The sequence below is a fragment of the Acartia tonsa genome, chromosome 1 (assembly GCF_053477335.1).
Source record: "Acartia tonsa isolate MP-2025a chromosome 1, ASM5347733v1, whole genome shotgun sequence".
Taxonomy (NCBI): domain Eukaryota; kingdom Metazoa; phylum Arthropoda; class Copepoda; order Calanoida; family Acartiidae; genus Acartia; species Acartia tonsa.
Genome location: NC_137260.1, coordinates 24,826,262 through 24,849,353, shown reverse-complemented (window position 1 = coordinate 24,849,353; position 23,092 = coordinate 24,826,262). Strand labels below are relative to the sequence as shown.

The following is a 23,092-nucleotide window of genomic DNA, read 5'->3' as shown; positions in this document are numbered from 1 at the left end:
TTAATCTCCTACACACCTTTATTTGTTGTTAATTTGTTATGTTATTTAATTTTAAGTTCTTAACTATAGTACCAAGTTACAATATTAGGCTTAGGTTCGTGTTATTTTGAGTATTTTATTATTTTGTTTTTGTTTTCTTTGCCTTATTTTCGTATTTTCGATGATGTTTACATAATTATGCCTAAGTTTTTAAATTTAAATTTTTAACAAACATTTAATCTTTTAGAAAATTTCCAAAAATATTGAGTTTGCATAATTATATAATTGTTCGAGAATTGCACAAAAGAAACTTATAGGATAATATTTTATAAGAAGGTTTTTGGTTTATGCAAAACAAATTTAACTCTACCATAAATAAATAAGTATTCTGAATAAGTTCTTAAATGAAACATGGCACATTTAAGAAGAAGAGGCAGAGGGCACTAACCCTTTGTTTTCTATTTATGTAAGTATACTTCTGCGTATTCTTACTTACATTCACCAAACCTAAGGTAAATGTCTTAAAATAAAATGATCATTTACTTGATTTCTTATTTATTACTAGCGGATGAGCTCCTAGCATTCTAAGGGGCAAGGAAAATAGCTAAAATCCATTGCTAGACTTAAACCTGATAATGAAATATCCTAAAACTTACACGGGACCTGTTTTAACTCTACCTAAAATAGAGAATCCAATCGATCAGTATTTATTAAGTTTTTATTTATTTATTTTAGTTTTTTTTAAACAAATTATTTTTTTTTGGAGGGAGGGGTAATTTCTCTTTGGGGTAGTAGTACCCTCCCCCAAAATAGTTATAAACCTTTCCAGAACTTATGAGAAGCTACAAAGGTACAAACAAACGGACAGACAGACATCGTTCTACTTTGTATTATAGATATAAATTATATACTGTATATAATAGAATAAAAAATCTAAACTAAAGTTGGAATGTTTCAGTCTTGTAAACTTTAAATTAAAGCTTGGCCTATTAGAAGGACAAAACTTTATCAGATTCAGCATAAATATTTGTAAAAGTTTTTAAAAGAAAATTCACATAAAGAAGGATGAAAAGCAGATTTCTAAAAGCATTATTGGAAATGCATATAGTTTTTCGTATTTTAACCTTTTTTATGTTTTAACCTTTCAAAAAATAATTTAAATATTCGAGTTTTTATTATTGCCAAATAATTAACAAATCTATAAGTAAACCTTGAACATTTCATATTATATCCTAACTAATTTACTTTCAAAACTTTTTTTCCATACAAGTAATGTTTATTGTATTTTCAAGTGAATGAGCCAAATCTGGAAATTATTCAACTTTTTGTTATTTGCAGTTCTTTTTGCGTTTTATTTTAGATACTTTTACAGCATGGCGCTTGTTTTGTTATGTTTTTAATATGAATTAATACACATCACCCTAGAGGGATAAAGGGATGGGAAAATTAGGTAAATAATATTAATCTTAATTTATAAATTCTTGAGAAACAATTGAAGTTATAGAACGTTTTTTTTTTAAATTTTTATGTGCAACATTAAAACGTAGGTATTAAAAATTTATTTGCATTTGCTAATTTTGTAAGTTAAAGCCGGATGCCATTGCATGTTAAAAGCAGCAGTTTTTCCTTTCCCATTTTCTTATCCCTAAATTTAAATATACACACACACATACATTCAAAGATATATATTGGGTAAACGTACTTCGTCGTAGTAAATATTTTCAAAGCATGTTTAGTGTTTTTAAACTGGGTTACATCAAACTTTATATTTTTTCTCAATAAAAACGCGGGAAATTAAATGCTTGATAATAAGGTATGTTGTTGTTGTTACGCAGTTCATTTTATTTACGTACTATATTTATCATAAAATTTACCTTATTTTCATAAATAGCGCATCAATAGTTTGCTAACTGAATTTCAAAGATAAACCCTGCGGTAATGGGGTTTTAGACCTTTTTTGGTCTATTTTGATGTAGAAACTTACCTTTAATTGTTTTTATTAGATTTTTTTCCCTTGAATACACTGTGTCTTTACACATTATTTAAGATGATTTAGCAAGTCGGGGACCGACCCCAGCAGGCCAGGTGGGTTGTTCGCAGGAGTAAAGTGCATTTTTTCTAAAGTTTGTGTATTATATATCAAATATAGGTTTTTTGAGTTTTGGACTCAAACTTGCTCAATCATCTTAAATAATGTCCTTATAAATAGACATACAGTATTTAAGGAAAAAACTTAAGAAAAACCAATTAAAAGTGAGTTTTTATATCAAATTACACAAAAACAGGCCAAAAAAAGTCCTAAAAATCCCATTTAGATGTAGTATCTATAGGACTAGGCTTATGTACTAAGTTTCAAGTGTCTAGCTCAAAATTTAGACCATTTTGCTCACTGTTTATGTTTAAATGTCATTACGCCTCCCCCCCCCCCCCTCTTAGTCTCCAAAGTTTTATAATAATGTTTATTATTCGTTGACTTAACAAATTTAGGGACTTTGTGGAATTTTGATTTGTTTGTTAATTGAATTGAGTGTTCAAACGTTCTAACCACTAATTTTAATCTACAGAACGAGTAATTTTGTTCATCATCATGGGGGATGTACATCAATTTATCGGCCATTGTTTTATCCCTCTAGATCCCTGTTTATAAAGGGCAATTGTGATGTTATGATGCTAAATTCAGTCAAACGCCTTGAGTAGGTCAAATTAACATCTTAAATTACCTCGTAAGTAGTAAGAGTTATATATTATGAGCAATAGATCACGGAAATGGTTAGTCTAGCTGGGTCAGGGTTTAGACTATGTATTAATATTAAATATGTCCTTTTCTTCATTTAATTGGTTTTATGTAACCCTGACTATATTATATATACTAAGCTCTTTTTTTAGACATTTTGATTTATTAAATGCATTCAAATATGTATGTATATAATGTATATATTATAGTAGGAGAGGGATGAATCATCTAAAAGCTTATTAAAATATACTATTTTGAAATAAATTTACTCCAAAATAATTTAGGATTAGAAGCTTTTGTCATTCCTAGTCTCCTTGACCCCCCCCCCCCCTCCCTGAAGAATATCAATAAAATCTCTATCTCTTCCATTTCCCCATCATTAAAGAAGAAAACGGTTACCATGAATTCTTCAAAAAATGATGTGGAAATGTACAGAGAACAATTTTAACGGACTTTATATGCTCATAGAACAAATGAAGTCGACAAGTTTTTCTAAAATTTTTTTTTGAATCTCTATCCTCGAAGTTTATAGTATAAATGTTATTATTTTAAGTTTTTAACACTTCTTTCATTAACATTATGTCCCTAAATAGGTCATCCCGTCCGCCCTAGCACATACGCCAACTATAACTTACAATTTATAGCTGAGTAAATTGATAACAAATTTTATTTTTCCACTTAAGATTGATTTTTTTTGTAATATTTTATCTTGTGATTTTTGCTAAGTGCGTCAAGGATGAATTGTTTAGTGTTTGCGTAGTGTGTACTTTTTATTCAATTTTTTATGTACATGCTTTATGAGTTATATAAAACTTAGGATATCTTTGATTTTGTATTGGTATCTGGTGTTTTTCTGTTCATTGAAAAGAGAAGTACAAACATCTCAATACTTCTATATTGTTTATTTTATATATTATTATTAATTTAACCAACATGGAATAAAAATCCTTTGTTTTTTATAAGTTTTTTTTTATAGTGGATTGTTGTATTTATATTGGATTGTTAGTGTTTTATTCGTCCTTGTTTATTGATAATAATAGCTTATTATGAAATTATTTCATAAGATTTGTTTTTATTAATATGGAAATAACTGTAGTAAAAATAATGAAACGATTGTCAATTACTACGTCTATTATCTTTAGATATAAATTATGATTATGACCTTTTAGATTTAATTTAAGTAAACACCACTTAGAGAAAACAATTTCTCCTCTTTAAGTAAAAGTCAAAATGAGCATAATTGGAACTTTTATTGATATAAGGAAATTTAAAGAAACGAATGGTAGAAATGTTGGGATTTAAAATATTATATCTTTCTAGTTTACAAGTGTACAGAGATAGCACATAGTTATAATGATCAATACTAAGCACTAATAATATATTATTGTACTGTATATTGGAGACTGTTCACTGAACAAGAGGACATATAGTACATAGTTATAATGATCAATACTAAGAACTAATAATACATTATTGTACTGTATATTGGAGACTGTTCACTGAACAAGAGGACATATAGTACATAGTTTTAATAATCAATACTAAGTACTAATAATATATTATTGTAGTGTATACTGGGGACTGTACACTGAAGGACATATAGTACATAGTTATAATGATCAATTCTAAGTACTAATAATATATTGTTGTAGTGTATACTGGGGACTGTACACTGAAGGACATATAGTACATAGTTATAATGATCAATTCTAAGTACTAATAATATATTATTGTAGTGTATACTGGGGACTGTACAATGAACAAGAGGACAGATAGCACTTAGTTATAATGATCAATACTAAGCACTAATAATATATTATTGTAGTGTATACTGGGGACTGTACACTGAACAAGAGGACATATAGTACATAGTTTTAATAATCAATACTAAGTTCTAATAATATATTATTATAGTGTATACTGGGGACTGTACACTGAAGGACATATAGTACATAGTTATAATGATCAATTCTAAGTACTAATAATATATTATTGTAGTGTATACTGGGGACTGTACAATGAACAAGAGTACAGAGTTAGTACATAGTTATAATGATCAATACTAAGTACTAATAATATATTATTGTAGTGTATACTGGGGACTGTACACTGAACAAGAGGACAGATAGTACATAGTCATAATGATCAATACTAAGTACTAATATTATATTATTGTAGTGTATACTAGGGCCTGTACACTGAACAAGAGTACAGAGTTAGTACATAGTTATAATGATCAATACTAAGCACTAATAATATATTATTGTAGTGTATACTGGGGACTGTACACTGAACAAGAGGACAGATAGTACATAGTTATAATGATCAATACTAAGTACTAATAATATATTATTGTAGTGTATACTGGGGACTGTACTGTACACTGAACAAGAGGACAGATAGTACATAGTTATAATGATCAATACTAAGTACTAATAATATATTATTGTAGTGTATGCTGGGGACTGTACTGTACACTGAACAAGAGGACAGATAGCACATAGTCATAATGATCAATACTAAGTACTAATAATATATTATTGTAATGTATATTGGAGACTGTTCACTGAACAAGAGGTCAGATAGTACATAAATGATCAATACTAAGTACTAATAATATATTATTGTAGTGTATACTGGGGACTGTACACTGAACAAGAGTATAGACAGTACATTGCTCGACCAGGGGATGGAGATCGAGATTTTGTCCATGAAATGAACTTCAACAAGGCCCAAGGAAAAATAGCCGAAGCATTGCAGGTAGGTATTTATAAAATTATTTGCCTATTGGAAATTGTTTATATAGATGTCAGGGGTGTATATTCTGCACAAGATTTTTTTTTTTCCCTGCTACAAATTTTTTTATTTTTTTTCCCTCTAGTTTTTTCTCACCAAAAAGGGGGGAAAAAGGAAAAATATTTAAAGAACTCTATATTTTATTTATTTTATCCCTCCTACCATACATTTTTTTTGTTTTTTTTTCCAAGGAGGGGGGGGGAAATGGAAAAAATGTTTTCAGTTTTCTTAATTTTTACATTTTTTTTCCCTCCAACCACTTATTTTTTATTTCCCCCCCCTGAGCAGGGGATCCCATGTAGAATATACACCCCTGATAGATGTATAAACCAGCCAACTAGTTGGTTTCAGTGGTGAGGACTTTCTTCGTCTGCTAGTAAATTATTTTGACCTCTTTTGTAGCGACTTGGCTGTGTTGATATTTCCGATGCTAAAGGCTTATATACAAAGACCCAAAACAAATTAAAGTGACTTTAAGTTAAGATGCTAAGTTGTTATATTTTTTTTAATGAATAAATTGCAGCTGCCAATCTAGAATGGATAGTTTTATATAAATAGAGCAATCAGATAGACGGTGAAAGTGAGTAAAATTATGGAGTAGATAACTAAGCATTTTTTGAAAATCTTGAATATCGGCTTTTATTGATTTGTTAGAGTAACTTGGAAAATAAAAATGATTTAGATGTTGACAACTGAAGAGACTGAATACGTATTTTCTGAGCACCAGAAAAGTGTTGTAGTGGACGTGGGTGCCGCTCCTGGAGGCTGGACACAGTACCTGGCAAACTTGCAACAGGTAAAAAGAAGCTTATACAAACAATTAATTCAAAATAAATCAAAAAACCTATACTATGTGATTTACAGTTGTCGTTTGGGGGCAACACAGAAAAATTGAGGACATTTTTATATGCCCCCTAAATATTATTTTAGACTTATTTAGCGTCATAAGGAAAAAGGATAAGAGGATGAATACTCACCCCAATTTCATTGTAAAATATTACTTCCCCCCTACTAAAATAATTTGTCTGCTATTTACTAAACCGTCCGCGGCTTTTTGCATCTTAATCATAACCTATTCTATATATGTAAAAAAAAAATAAAAAAAATTTTATCTTATTAATTATTATTATTTTTCTGTAATTTATTATGTTTTAAAAAAAATTAAAGAAAATATTTAAAATACAATTTGATTTAGAATCTTAAAAAACAAACAGCCGCGGACGGTCTTAGTGCAGCAGAAAAGTATGTTTCGCCTAGTTTAAAAATAGGAGGGTTCACCTTTTATCGTAATGTGGCTCACCTGTCGTGCCTCTAATCTCTTGTTGCCATTTTGTCAGTAGATGGCAATCGTGTATCAACGCCAGCTCCGACTCTAAAAAACGTTATTAGGCCCTTAGCTTGGAGTGTTCCCAAGAACAGTGAACAATGTAGAAAAGCAGACGATACATAAATCTTTTCATTAAGATTAACTTTAGATTGATATAAAGACAACAGTTCATATAGTTAATCATTCACATGTTCATGGGGACACTCCAGGCGACAATAAGAAATTATAACTGCTAGGAAGTCTTTTGCTATTAATTTAAATAAGGAAGCTTTTGATTTCATTTTGTTATATAATTATTTTCAGGTACTTGATTGATTCAAATGATTGATATAAACTTTAATAAATATTCATGTAATTTAATCTCAAGCTAATATTTTATTAATAATGAAATAAAATGTCCGTAACACTGTTGGCATGGTTGTTTCGGAACGCTTGCCTAGCCGTTCTCGAAATCTTATCTCCAAGCCCTCCGAATGACCAACATATTAAATAGCATCAGAAATTGATAATTTTAGATTCAAATGATCAATAAAATTAAGGAAAATATTCGTATGTCAAAAGTTAGCAGTTAAATGGTCTATTTGTTGAAAAATTAATGTTTTAACTTTCTTCGTAAAAATATACCATACTACACTTATTATTAAGAATTAAAGATAAATTCTTACCACATATGATGTCAAACTAAGCAGGAAGGCTTATTTGAGATCTTCCACGGATTAGAGCGCATGTATATTCAACCAATACATTATTTTTATTCACGTAGCTCTTCACATGGGAATCATCACGGCTTCAGTTGAATAATCGGTCAACACATCAACAAACACAGCCTGTGTAAATCTACAGGCCACAATCAACAACCAGACTTTGTACTTAGTCTTGGAACTCCTGGTGCCAACGCCAGGCTTCGTAACTTCTATCGGCCCCGCAAGGTCCATATGCACCTCCTTGAAGGGCACAGAGGGCTCAACACGATCTGGCAGAATATTAGCAATTGCGGGACTCGAACGCTTGGCATATTCAATGGAACATGCAGCACAACTCTTGACCACTTTCATAGCCTCCATGCGGCCATGTGTGATCCATGCATACCTGCGGCTTTGCGCCAACGTTTTACGATGGCCTCCATGTCCCAATTCATCGTGGGACTGTTGAAGGATGAGCCGCGCCAGCCTGTTGTGGCGGCTGAGCAAGACAACACCTGGGCTGTCCTTCATAATCTTCCTAGGGCCTCCAGCAGCGGCCTCAAGAGCCTCATCTCCTCTCCCGGACATTTTTAATATTGTAAATGTCCTAAGAGGAAAACATCCATCATGACCCACTATGGGCCAACAAACCTGGACCTTGTGATGATAGGGTTGAAGGGAGTCGAATTTCCCCTCGGCGTCCATGGTCATCTCCTTTTCTTGGTTGAAGGAAGTCAAAAACAAGTCACAAACAGAATCCATGTATGTATTTGTGAAAGTATAGTTCTCATAATACCTAGAACTATCATTGTTGCTAACACCATCCTCAATTGTTGCAACGCCACGTTTCTTGACAAGCAGCGTTTTAAAGCAGTTGGCAGCCTTAAGAACTGCGGCCACAGTCCTCCTTGCCTGCCTGTAGGTCCTTCTTGCCAGGGACCTCCAGAAATCATTGTCCACCACCTGTGTGAACATTACCTTGAGCTTCGCCATCTTGGGATTTAGCTCGCTCTCGGGAATGGATGCATTTACCTCACCCGCCGTCTTAACGGGCCACTGGTCCTGTTCCAGGCGCAACCAGCTTGGACCATCCTGATATGTAGATCCAGGTTGTACATCCTCAATCGTACACAAACCACGCGTCGCCAGGTCGGCGATGTTGTGTTGGGTTGGAACCCATCTCCAATCTTCAGGGCTCGTCAACTGTTGTATCTCGGAAACACGATGACTGTTGAAAACATTTAGCATGACACTGTCACTGGATAATTGAGCCAGGGCACAGCTGCTATCACTAAAAAATACTTTGCCAGAAATGTTGAAAGGTAGGGCTCTGACAACAGTATCCACAAGCCTTGCCAAAATTAGACAACTAAGCATTTCTAACCTTGGTATAGACTCTATCTTCACTGGTGCGACACATGACTTGGCGCAACACAAAACTACATCATATCCTCCAGGAACTGGCCATCTCAGGTAGGTGATGGCTGCATAGGCCTGGTTAGATGCATCGCAGAAACCAACAAGCATTGGAAGCCCCAACGGCTTATCAGGAACCATCGAACGTCTGAACGACACATTTCCAAGTGCCGAACGGTCCTGGAGGCTGGACACGAGCTCCGACCTCAACTCTCCAGGTACAACATCATCCCAGTTGCATCCATGTATGCAAACTGAGCGCAGACAAAGCTTGGATTTAAGCAGCAATGGCGCTGCTAGACCCATTGGGTCATAAAGTTGTTGCACAATCCTCCAAACTTCACGTTTAGTTATCAACTCAGGTAGACTTCTCCAGAGGTCCTCCAGATCCAAATCCTCTAGTAACTTTCTACCCTTAATCTTCTCGCCGTGGTTGGCTCTGACAGGTAGGAACAACTTATCCTGTTTAGGGTCCCAAACAAGGCCCAGAACTTTTACACTGTCAACATCATCTCCAGAATAAACAACAGACTTAAACTTGAAATTGCCAGGTGCAATCATATCTTCCAGCTCTTGGACCAGCTGGACAGCTTCAGGTTTACTGTTATGACCGCCCAAACAGTCATCCACGTAAGTACAAGTCTCCAATTTGACCGATGGAGGATCTTGATACAAAATAAATTCAGAACTGAGTGGTTGCTGAACATCTCTCCACACATCCTGCTGGGCTACAACGTCACAACCTCTAATCTTCTCAGATCCATAAACATCTTGAACATCCTGCTGGGAACGTCCACCAAAAATACAACCAGTGAGTCTGAGGGCGGTCACGGCCATATCGCCAGCCAAGGCCTCACCAAAGTTGATGGTTTTGGTGAGGTAGACCTCTGGCTCTCCATCAACTGTATCAGCGAAAAAAACACGTTTCAGCTGAGAATCTTCATAGGTAGCTAATAATGAATTGTAGAACTTCTGAATATCAGCCACGAATGCACACTTATAACTTCTGAACTGGATAAGATTGTGCATCAGAGTATATAATGGAACTGGGCCGTCCATCATAATACTATTGAGGCTTAGCCCCTTGCAGCAGAGGCTAGAATTGGCGCATATCCTCAACGGCGTGGAAATAGACTCTATAATCTTCAACAGCTTAGGAATATTTGGGGTATCCATCGAGCCCAACGCCAGGTTGAGCTTGTCCTGGAAATCACGTGGCAACTTCTTGGATAACATTTCCAGAAGGATCACAGTCAACCACTGGCTTGTGGTGACTTCCTCATCATCATCATCTTTAGTCAGCTGCTCGAGCTGGCTAACTGCACCACCAAACTCTGCTAAGACTGTCACAATCTGGTTGGAGTCCGACGGTTTAGGCTTCTTCTCCCATTGGTTGAAAAGGCAGAGCATCTGACGTGTTTTGGACTTAAAACGTGCGTCGAGGTAAGCCCATTGAGATTCATGCGATTGAATCTGAATTAACTGAAGTCTCAACTCTTTATTTTTGCAAACCTTTTCACTGCTCAACAATAACTGTAAATATGACGGGTCCTGTCCTACGGTAAGCTTTTTAAAATTGTCTTTGAAACTTACGTAGGCTGACTCTGAGCCGTCAAAGCTTGGAAGAAGGCGTTCGTCGACACGATTCATATATCCTGGCGTGAATATAGAACCGGTGCCGAACTGTGGTGTGCCAAACGGCGACACAAATGGCGATGCTGTCGAAGCACCCGCCGTCGTTGTAGGCGGCTTCACAGGTTCAAGCTTAACCTCGGCCAGCCGTTTCATCAAAGCAGACAAAGTGTTTATAATTGGTTCTGGTAAGGGAAAGTATGACCCTTTAATAACTTTCACAATCTTTAAGCATCGATCATATAGTTCAGCCTTATGGTCAGGCAAATTATCACCAACTAAATCAACAACACTTTGAATGTCACTAAGCTCCTCCATAGCATCTAGAGCATCTTTCAGAGCGTTATAATCCTTTTGCACAGTAATTATATTAGAATAAATGTCACTAAACTCCTCAAGCTCTTGGATTCTCACACCAAGCTTGCTAAAACCGACCATAATGCTATCGAATGTCTCGAACTTGTCATAGACAAGGATTGACTCCTTAGTGAAATGTCTAACATCAAGCTCTGAAGATTCACTGACCAACTTCATCACTTTATTTAGTTCACTGGTTAGGGCCTCGACGGCTGGGCGCAGCCGTAATCCCAGTTGAGCGCCTTTATTCTTTTTAGGACCCATGATTGTCACAATAATTAACTGTACTGATTACGATTATAATAATGCGTGGTAAGGTATCACAACCAACACATTCACAAAACTTCACAGATATCTTCTTAGCCGCATCTGTTCTGTCTTGTTTTCATTGTTTCGGAACGCTTGCCTAGCCGTTCTCGAAATCTTATCTCCAAGCCCTCCGAATGACCAACATAGCGAAGTTTACAAATGTGTATTTATTACCATGAAAACAGTGAATCTAAAACAAAAATATAAAAATTAATTACATAATATTAATGGTTTATTATTTTTGTAAGATTGAGGTTGCGTGATTTCAATTTAATTAAAAATATAAAATTTCTAAAAAACTTTAAATTGGCACGAAACATATTAAATAGCATCAGAAATTGATAATTTTAGATTCAAATGATCAATAAAATTAAGGAAAATATTCGTATGTCAAAAGTTAGCAGTTAAATGGTCTATTTGTTGAAAAATTAATGTTTTAACTTTCTTCGTAAAAATATACCATACTACACTTATTATTAAGAATTAAAGATAAATTCTTACCACATATGATGTCAAACTAAGCAGGAAGGCTTATTTGAGATCTTCCACGGATTAGAGCGCATGTATATTCAACCAATACATTATTTTTATTCACGTAGCTCTTCACATGGGAATCATCAAGGAAAAAATGCGCGGCTCTTTGTTTGTTTACAAGCGACGCGCGGAGATAGTTAGGAATGCCGCGTAACACACTCATTCTCTGGTGTAAGGAAAAGGGAATTAATGGGTTCGAACTTGCCAGGGAATACAAGAAAAATCATTCCAACACAATGGTTGATGATCATAAGCAACTTGTTGATGATTGTTTTATTAGGAAGATCTTCTGTTTTATTATGACTGTAGTATTATTATGTTCAGTAGCTTTATGTTCAGTAGTATCATTATTGAAGTCTTCATTATAATTATCTTTGTCATCAACAGTTATCATCTTAATCTTGTCTCCTTCCAATAGTTAATCCTCTTGAGAGTCTGTTTCATCCTGAATTGATTAATAGCATAATATTATATTAAGTAATGTCTATGATATTTATATAACGACGTATGATCAAAAATTTTTTTTTTTTCAAATTAGCCTAAATGTAATATTTAAATCTAATTAACATGATAAAACTTTTAAATGTTTACTAATAAAAAATTAATAGTTTAGCTCTCAGCCACCAGGTTCGCTAGTTGTCTACTTCAAAGACATACATTAAAACTAAGGCTAAATATTAAATAAAAAATTTCATAACTGAATAATCTAAATAAGTGAATAATGTGTAATGCTATCTATGTTCTTTCTCAGACAATACTCGTTTTTACAATATTTTTAACATTTTCAAGTGATGTTATTTACCCCTCAGGGTTTGGCCCTTTAGTGACAAAAATCCAAAACAAGAAAAATACAGGCAAAATAAAAATTGATGAACGCTTTGATATTCTAGTTCTATATCCAAAGCTAGATGGCACTGAAAAACTGTTTATATTAATTTACAATCAAATGTTCATATTAAATTTGTAAAAACGTTTATTTATTAAAAAATATAAGTTAGATAGACTGCAATATAAATCTTATAAGCTGATAATGAGTGTTATGATTAAAGTCAGTAGCAAAGTCATGAAAAATTAATAATGATAATTTTATATTCTTTCATCAGGTTTCATCAGAATGGATGATAATTCAAAATATTTCTATATCATCCCTTAAAAATTAGATTTATGCTTCAAACAGCAACTATAATTGTCTTGAAATTATATTTAATTTTAAGATATTCCCATTTTGAAAAGTGGTGGAATAACATTAAAAATTCAGCGCGGCAATTGCTCAATATAGGCCTCTAGGCCCACTGCCTATTTTAGTCCTTCAAATACCTCGATTTCTCTCTTTTATTATTTTCTCTATGTTTAGCGTGTTGGCCATACTTATTCCTGGGTAAAAAGAAAAGCAGGCACAAACTAAATTGGTTTTTCATGTGTTTGTGTTCAAATTTAGGGTAGGTTAGGTTATATTGGGTACAGGATAGACCAACAGGGTTTGGGCTCTCTCCGCTAGGGTTAGGCACAAAGAAAATTTTTTTTTTGAATTAAGCGGTTGAGGGATTTTAATGCTCGCGAGGCAGTGTGAGTGAAAGCATCATAGTTTTTAAAATAATCTAGGTATTGAATTAAAAATCTGTAAACATAATGAATAATGTTTTTAAGACTTGTGTGATTGCAATTGATCCTGGAGAGTTGGGTTCTGATGTTCTTAAAATGGACAATGTTAGACATATTAGGTAATGATTAGATAGTATATATAATATATTTTGTTTTTATATGTTAATAACATATGTGAAAAATTTTAATTTCTTACCTACGAAAAATGTAAATAAACTAATTGATTAGGTATCTTTTCCATTTTGTTGAAGTAAAAAATCCAGTTTCATTAGGAATAGTAAATAATCTACACTCCAAATCATATTAACAACAAAACAAAATATTAACAAAATTACCCCGTCTCTGGATTAGAACTATCGGTGGAAAAGTTTGGACAGTGCTTATTATGTAGAAACTAATCAAAGATTAATAAAAGTTCCCAAAGTTTTAAAATAAACGAAAGAGATAACATATTAAATTTATGGCCAAAATTATTTCTAATTACTTATTACCCATATTTCATAAAAATTCTTTTTGTTTGGGGGGAGGGGGGGTTGTAGATATTTCTATATCTTACTTTTAATCTTGTACTAAAAGTTCAACAAATATAACTGATTATAAAACAAAAGTACTTATGCCGTGTCTATTAATGAAATTTTCAGATCAATTCATTAAAATTTTACTGCGTAGTTTATTAATGAATTGAATGAGATTTTTCTCATAATTTGCTGACAGATATGTACACATATATATTTATCATCATAGATGTAGATATAAGTAAATAGACCTTCTACTTTTCTTAGAACTGAGGTGTTCTCTTTTTTTTATGAATCGATAAATAACCCAATCACCTTTTTATTTTTTGTAAGAAATCTCCAAATTTATATAAAAAATCTTAATTTTAATTAAACCTTTTTTATGATTTCAAAACCCTTTTTATTCCAAAAAAGGCATTAGATATTTTTTATCCTTTAATTTTCATAATATCATATGATTTCTATATGTTTAAGGTATGTTTATCTGTACATGTAAGGACAGTAATCTCTTTTTACTTTCCAAAAAGTATCAGTTTTCATAAAAACTAGTCTTGTTTAGCTTATTTTAAACTTCTCATATCCTTTATCCGTATAAAAAATTGTAATATCTTAAAATCTATATGTTTAAAAGTATGTATTTCTTTCTGTATACAATTTTTGTATACAGTACAATGTTTGCGTTTACTCAAGTGTGCACCCTTTCATAAGTAGCATAGGAAAATTTTGAACAAAGAAATAGTTTTGTAATATCCCGAGAAACATATGGAAATTTCATACATTTGTAGCACATCCCTTTACATGTGTGTTGTATACAGATTTAGATATAGAGTGTTGTTCCATATCCTATTATAAAAAGTAAGGGTTTTTTGTTTGTCCGTTAAGATCTTGCTGACGATGGAACTCACTTTAGTTAGCTTCAAATAGTTCAAGGGATGGTTTTAGACCATTTCATGTGCAGGGTGCGGCACATAAAACCGGACTTTTTCTAATTTCCAAACAAATGTACATAAAATCGTCAATTTTAAAGATTTTTTTTAAATTGTAAAATCTGGGAAGCACACTAGGTATATGACTATTATTCATTAAATTCGCCGCCAGACTCATTCACTGCATTTACCCGACCCCCTGAGCCGCCCGCAGGCCCTGACCACCATGTCCCAGTCCAAAATGGTAAAGTTCTCCATGATAGTGACAATAAGATAGGTCTTAGTGGTATGGGCAATTCAATTGATTCGTGCTTCAATGTCGCTTCAGGCCCAATAGTACACAAAATTAAGATCGGAGCTGCTTGAAGGATACATCTCCTTAGGGGCGTGAGTAACTTCAGGTCGAAAAATCAACCAACTTTCAAGCTACCCTTCGAAACGACGGCTCTCATTTGTTGGTTGGTTTATTAAGTTGAGTGTTCAAACATTTCAACAACTAATTGTAATCTACAAAATGGATAATTTTGTGTATACTCTTTGAAGATGTACATCAATGTATCAGCCACAGTCCTATCCCTTCAGTTCCCTGACTCTGTTACATGATATCTTTTTTTACTGAGTAGACAAAATATATAAATAACTATCAATTAACTGTCTTCTCTACCTTTCATGTAACATTCATGATAATTTCATTAAGAAATTAAATTTGTATTGTAGATTTTATCATATAAAAGAAACAGGATATCTGTTTGTCTATTGTGTATGTCTGTTTGCAGTGAAAGATTCCAATAACCACTGAACCGATATGGTTTTCTTTTAAGTGAAGCTACTTAAAGGCCCACGGAAAGTTTATAACTATTTGAGGGAGAAGAATTAAAATTGCCCTACCCACAAAATTTGATTTTATTATAGTATTATTTAACCTTGAAAGTTGAGGGTTGACTTCCCTCCATTCCTTTAAGTGCTCGTGGGACATATAGTATTAATACCATAGATTCAACCAATAACCCTAGTAAGAAAAAAAGACATTTCATAAAAAGGTGGTATTTAAAACTAAAGGTCAAAAATTACTTACAAATATGCATGCTTTGCTTATTATGAAATCTAATATTATATTTGAGTTTTCAAGTAAAAGACCATGAGATCAATGCATGAGATTGTAATAATACGCTAAGTAAAATCTAAATATAGAATATATGATTTTTGTACTTTTATGAATGTTCATATGATGTATAAAAGTACCTAATATGCTCACATATATCTGTACTAATGTACTTTTTTTGTTTTGTAATTATTTTTATATAATATAAAAGGGTTAATTCTTTTAACTCAAATCTTTTAATTTTTTAAAAATACTGTTAAATTGCAGTTTTTGGAATTCAAGAAATATATATCTTTATCAATTTTGCGGTAGTAGAGAACCTTTCTAGGAAGCTATTTGTAAATATACAACTTTTAATAATTAATATCATTTTCTTATTATTTTACTTATGATAAAGAAAATATTTTCCTTTTTATAAAGATTCCAATTTATTTACCTTCCTATACCTTTTGATTGCTCTTAAAAAGTGAATAATTATATTGTTTTTTAGATTAAAAGCTGAGGATGCGATTAAGAATCAAATGAGTACAGCTCCTATCCACTTAGAAAAAGATAAACACAACAACAATGACAATGACAATGGCAAAAAAGAAATAACTACCACGGATGAATTGAATAATCTTACATTAGAAGACAAGACTGAGAAATCTGTGGACAATTCAGATGAATTTAGTCCTCTAGAAAATGCGGGAAAAGAGTTATGTGGACTTAAATGGAGAGATCAATTTAGGTGAGGTTTATTTAGAAAGAATAATACTTTTGAAGAAAGGTAGTTGAATTAACAACCTGGAAAACCTCTGGAGTTCAGGATACACCATTAGGGCTTCTTTGGTGTAACCCTGGACCAAATATTTCTATTGATTGATGTGCGTAATTACGCGACATAAACGTTCTAAGATAACCAAAATAATACTTTGATTACACTACTTTTGTCTGGAAGTTCTAAATGTGCAAGGTAAAGAGTTTTACTTGTTTTTGGCCAAGACATACCCTCTACTCAACTATAAATGTTGCCTTCCTGTCATAGCGACAGTAGGAACTATTTTTAACGTCTTTTGTTATGATGCGGTGTTGGGCCGAGATTCAAACGCAGTCCGAATTCAACTTATTTGAATTGAGTTCAGGTTAGGGGCGAAGCTACTGAAACATTTCTTATGTAAATAATTTTGAAACGAAGATGTCAAAGTATTCTATCAAGGCTAATGTACGGATTAATTTGACTGGCTAAACTGAACATAACATTCCCATTCTCCACCCCCCCCCCCCACCACCACTCCAATCCCCAAATTTTTCTTGAAACATTAATTTGTCCTATAAAGTGATAGTTTACACCCTTTTAAACATATTTTTTATGTAAATATCTTAAAATTGAGTTTCAAAGACTAGCCGTTTTAAAAAATTGCTCTAAATTACACTTTTAAATTACTTGTTTTTAACCATTTAATATTATAATAGATTTGAATTTTAAATTCCCTAACGTTTATTATTTTCCACATACATTATAATAGTGAAAAAACAGACACCTGCCATAAGTATAAATTTGGATTTGAAAATCATACAAAGGAAAATTCAGTTGCCTTCCTATGGAATGAGGATACTTATGTAAACAAAACAAAACATAAAAAAGTTACATGTCATGTTAAAATGATATTGTCTTTTTTCTGATATATCTATAATTAATTGGTCCCTTTTTTATTTTTAAATTCGGGTGATTAATAACCAATAGTGGGTACTAATCTTTTGTTAGTTTTGCTTTTAAATAAAAAAAATGCTTTATTTTGACATATGTTTTTTGTCATGGAGGGAGAGGACATTGGACTGTAGATTGTACTGCCAAATAAAGTTTGGAAACTTGTTCTACAATTTGTTTACTTAAAAACATTGGGGGTAATATAAAATCCTATAAACTGGAACATTTACACGAATATCTCTTTACCAAGCACAGTTAAGACTTCTTGACAAAGATCTTGGGGTTGGTTTTCTGTAAGAGTTACTATTTTAGGTGCATTGAAAGGCTTTAGGACCTACAACAGAGTCTGGCCCTAACGTGCTACCTACCAATCCCATTACTTTTAACCAGTTATATATACACCAAAACATTAGCACCAAGCGTTGTTGATGAGCTGATGCAGTCATGATTAAATATGCGCCTATTCGTAGAATTAGAGCATAATGTTTAGTCTGTCTGGTGACGGGCCATGGCGGGCGTGAAGGGAGGCAGGAAAAAAGGTCATTTGCCTGATTGTTCAACTCTTTTCAAATAGTTGATTGTCCTACTAAATGCTTTATTTGTAACTAGCGGCTACGCCCCCAAGAAGCCTCTTGGGCCACTTAAGTTGGATGGGGAATTTTACCCATCCCCATTCACTTAAATTTTAGTTTTAAGTAAAAAAAATTATGATGGAGGTAATTTTTTCTATTGGTGATTTAACTTGGGAGGGGTATGATACCCTTCCCCAAAATAGTTATGAACTTTCCTCGGACCTGTGTGAAGCTCCACTGTAAAGGAGAACCATATCGGTTCAGCGGTTTGCGAGTTCCTGCGAGATTGGAAGGTAGAGGTTATAGAAATAGAAAGGAGACATTCCAAGAAAGGTTTGCTAATGTTCAGAATAATGATAGTTAAATCAGCAAAAAGATTTTATTTGAGATAATAGTTATTTTTTTATGTTAACTTGCTAGATGTAATGAAAAAGTGTCTCTATTTCTTTACAGATTTCAATTATTAAAAATTAATTTGTCGCCATTTCATTATTTCCTACAATTTACCTATAGTAAGTTTTTTTCACCTTCCTAATTGCTTATAATATTAATAGTACAAGTTTTTCTTTTAGTGAAAGCAAAAAAGTAGTTTTAATGGTTGTTAGACTATTACATTTATCACAAAGGCAGTTTTTGAACACAAATTAAAACTTGAATTCAAATCCTTTATTCAACTTCTTTCTACTACTGTCTTGATAATGGTCTAATTCTTAAATGATAATTCTTTTTAAATCTATTTTAGTTAGTAACACTTAAATAACTCAAGAAATTAATTTTAAAACTTTGCGTTACTTTAGCAAAAAATTGGGGTCAAAACCCTTTTTATTTCAGTTATGTAATTATACTACTTAATAGGGATGGGAATCCGTCGAATTTTTGGGCCGGATTCGGATTCCGGATTCTGAAGGAATCCGTCAAAAAAAGTGACGGATTCTTGCGGATTCCGGATTCTTATTTTTGGCGGATTCCGGATTCGGATTCCGGATTCTAGCAGTATTTTAAAAGGCCGTCCGTCACAGAGGGATAGCTTTTTTCGATAATTTATCACTATGTTACTTGGTTGAAGCCTTGATTTGTTTAAAGTGTTGACTTCCAGCATAACTAAAACATTTACATCACATTAGTAAATTAAAAAATTTAAGTGCTTCGTATGTCCTAAAAATGTGCTTGGTACTTTCTAACCTATTTAAATTAAATTTAGCCTACCAATTTAGAATCCGGAATCCGCTATAAAAAACGGATTCCGGATCCGGATTCGGATTCCAAAATTGGCCGAAAATTGGGCGGATTCCGGATTCCGGATTCGGATTCCGGATCCGGATTCCCATCACTACTACTTAATATTTAGTATATTAAGCACGTGGAAGTTGTTTGACATTTAATGATTTTTTTTAGATTTAATCCCACATAACCTTCCTGATGTTATTAAAATATTTTTAATTAGAGCAAGGATAATAACATACATAAAAAGGAAGATCTGTAATAAAACAAACATTAACATTTGTAGTGTCAAAACTTAATAAGCAGAAATAATCCTAAATTTATAAACAAAATTGTATATAAATTTGCTGCAAAATTGTGTAAACAAAAGGATGCAAATTCAGACAAATGTCGTTCAATTCATAGGTTAATTGTGTGCAAGCGAAAATTATCAAATATTCTTCATGTATGGACAGATTGTCTTAGTGTGTCGGATCTGGCGGTACATTTCATGTACAAAATCTACTTTCAAATTACTATTTACTAGTTTTTAAAATCATGCAAAACGAAACTCTTCTTATGTTTTGATCGATTTTAAATTTTATCTTCTTTGTTAAGATTGCTTGTGTGTGACGCTAACCTAGATGTGCGCGACAGTGTGCGGGAACTCCTGACGCCACTGGCCCTCTGTCTGGCCTCCAGCGGCGTCGCCATCATAACTCTCAAGCTTGGCAGACGTGTTGGCCAGGCAGGCGTCATCAGGAAGACAGAGGCGGTGGCCGCTCTCATGGAGGCGGCAGGTTTCGATCCTGATAGTTTCAGGGTTGTTTGGTTGTTTAATAATAGCAAGAATGAACGCACTTTTATTGCCAGAAAACTCTAGTATATGGGTAATTTCTATAGCATTTTGATAGTTATTTCACGCATCGTATTTTAAACAGCTTTTTGCGGATATAAAATGTACAATTATAAGATTAAATATTATGATAGTACATTTTTATATTCGTAAAAAACTGGATATAATATGATGCTAGACATAATTTTTCGTATGGTTAGAACCAGTTTTAATCCCCCGGATTAATTGGTTTCGAATGAATACAACAATTTTTTTTCTTAATTTTTAAAGAATTAAAATGTACTAAACTAGTTGCTAGAAAAAAATTTATAAAGTTACATAACTGTTTGTTGCAAGTATACAAATGATAATTTTTATTTATTGTTAATGCATGTGTTGTGTACGCTAATAATACAGGATGAAAAACATAAATGTTAATTTTAAGAGAAAAAAATCAGATAGAGAGGGGACAATGGGCTGTTTATTACACTAGTCCCCAAAACTATATAAAAACGTTATTCATTCGCTGGATTAACAACTTTGGAGACTAGTGAATTTTGATTAGTTGGCTCATTAAGTTAAGTGTTCAAACTTGTCATCTACTAAGAATCGATAATTTTTTTTCATCATTGGAAATGTACATTAATTTATCGAACATTGTCTTATCCCTTTAGATCCCTAAAGAAAAATACTTTTTGTTAAATAATATCTTATAGTTTTGTTCGAGCTGATTGTAGTGCTAAAATTAAAATGGATTTTTTCTAGATACTCCAAATTGATATTATATTCTATCCTTGACATTTTCAGTATTTTAGGTAATAGGAAACAATAACCCTATCTTTAACCAGGGAGTCAGGGAGGGGACAATGGGCAATTAATTCAATATAAGAGTTATCAAAGAAAGGGCATGAAATCCAGTTTAATCCAATAAATTTGTAGGAAATTATAAAGGGATTGTTAATTGAATAATAGATTTCCATAGCGTCATGTAAAGTGAAATCACAACTTGTTTTTGATGAAATATATTGAGGTTTTTTGGTGTGATTTTTATATTAAAAGATTATTGGACCCGGCCAGCTGCTAGCAAGAATATGACTGCCCCTTTTTATTCTGTTTATTTCCCTTGCCCCTTGCCCCCACCTCTTCTCCCTTCTCCCCGTCTGCTACATTCCAAACTAACACAACGAGTGTTTATTTCCCTTCCCCCCACTTCCCTTATCCCTTCTCCCCGTCTGCAATATTCCAAACATTCATAACGAGTAGCGGCATTCTATGCGCAAGTCCCCAAACTCAGTCAGAAACTGCTAAATTCTTGCACATTCCCTTTAAGCCAGTCCCCAAAGTCTGAGACTCCTAAAAATTGAATATTCGATCCATTGTCCCCTCCCTTACTCCCTGATCTTTAACTCAGGGTTATGGGATCTTTTGTTTTACATAGAGATTTTTTTTGCAGGTGAGGTAAAACCGAACCTCAAAAAAATGGAAAAACGACAGAAGTTGAAGGTTTTCCGTCCGCTAATACAGGGATAGAATTTCCAGTTGTATCTACTAGTCCTCTATTAAGGGATTTAAAAATTAAGGAGAAAATGGTTTATTAATGTTCAAAGTTGTTTTGATATTAAAGATTATAATAAAGATATACCATTATCATTTTTTGGGACACCCTTTGCCATTTAATAGTTAAATTAATACGTTATAACTTTTAATAAAAATCAAAATGTTTAAAAAATATAGGTATCAAGTATGATATGTACAAATAGAGAAATGTATTCATAAAACTTACCAAATTTATTAAAATGTTTTGTGAGTATTGTATATTTTCCAGTATGGCTTTAAAAGTGTATAATGTCCACTGGATTGAAACCGGTTCTTGACTAAACTAATGTCCGATGGACTGGAACCTGTACTGATCCATACCAAAAAATGACTATTTTAAATCTCATAAAACGTTTGCTAAAGACCTTACATATATTTCTGTTTCTTTTTATATTTGTCTCCTTAATTTTAAATAGTTTTTAAAACTCTTTCATAACTGAGTGTGGTCACATTTTAAAAAGACTGACTTTCATTATGATATGTATAGTTAAAGTTAGGTAATTAATAAAATAATTTCGCAATTGTTATGATTTAAAAATAGTTTTAGGGGGGTAATTTTTACAATTAAGGAATTATCTTGGGAGGATAGATCAAGGACGTCCAATGGTGAAGAGGGGGGCGGTTGAAGGGGTGATAACCCCCCCCCCCCAAAAAAAAAAATGGGAAAGCCTACATACTTTACTTTAAAGAAGGAGTACGTCGGTCAATCGGTTAGCGAGATCTTTCGCTATAGACAGACATCCCACCACTTCGATAAAAAGATTATATGATGATCTGAATATATAATATTTATGTATCTCATCAAATATAAATTTCTATCACACAAGAACTGTGATTATTGATTGTTGTGATTCTTGTGATAATGTTATCCTTGTTCGCATGTTTTCATTTGATTTTATATGCTTATCTTTAAATTGGGAGAAATCTTTTTTAACCATTTTGTATATCATAAAATCTATTGTTTAACTATTTAAGGCAACAATGAATTTTTATAGGGGAAAGACAATGGACTATAAATTGGTGTACCCCAATTATGATAAACAGAATAACCCCGTATGAAGATGGAAATTATTGGTAAAAAGTTTGTACACTTAGTTTGTATAACCCATTCAAAATTTAATTATGAATTTCCTAAAATTCTAATGTAAAAGTAGAGTGTGGGAGGTGGGTGTTTCAACAGTTAGCGAGATCCTTCGGTACTCCCAGATAAACATCTCTTGTTTCTTTTATATAATGATACTGTATTTAAATTTATCTAGCTATTTAACTAAATTCCTGTGATAAATA

At 32.9% G+C, this 23,092-nt stretch overlaps 1 protein-coding gene across 2 annotated transcripts in view; it reads left to right on the top strand.

Moving 5' to 3' along the window:
• LOC145315676 (uncharacterized) overlaps positions 1-22,543 on the top strand; it is a 34,953-nt gene extending 12,410 nt beyond the window's left edge. The window contains exons 6-11 of one of the 2 annotated variants that reach the window (XM_080155702.1): positions 5,344-5,473; positions 6,192-6,305; positions 13,415-13,488; positions 16,403-16,642; positions 19,993-20,302; positions 20,409-22,543. In XM_080155702.1, coding sequence (XP_080011828.1) covers positions 5,344-5,473; positions 6,192-6,305; positions 13,415-13,488; positions 16,403-16,642; positions 19,993-20,257 — 823 coding nt within the window. In that variant the 3' untranslated portion in view covers positions 20,258-20,302; positions 20,409-22,543. Of the gene's footprint in view, positions 1-5,343; positions 5,474-6,191; positions 6,306-13,414; positions 13,489-16,402; positions 16,643-19,992 lie in introns of both variants that reach the window. The other variant, XM_080155694.1, reaches the window with a different exon arrangement.
• Positions 22,544-23,092: the final 549 nt, after the last annotated feature.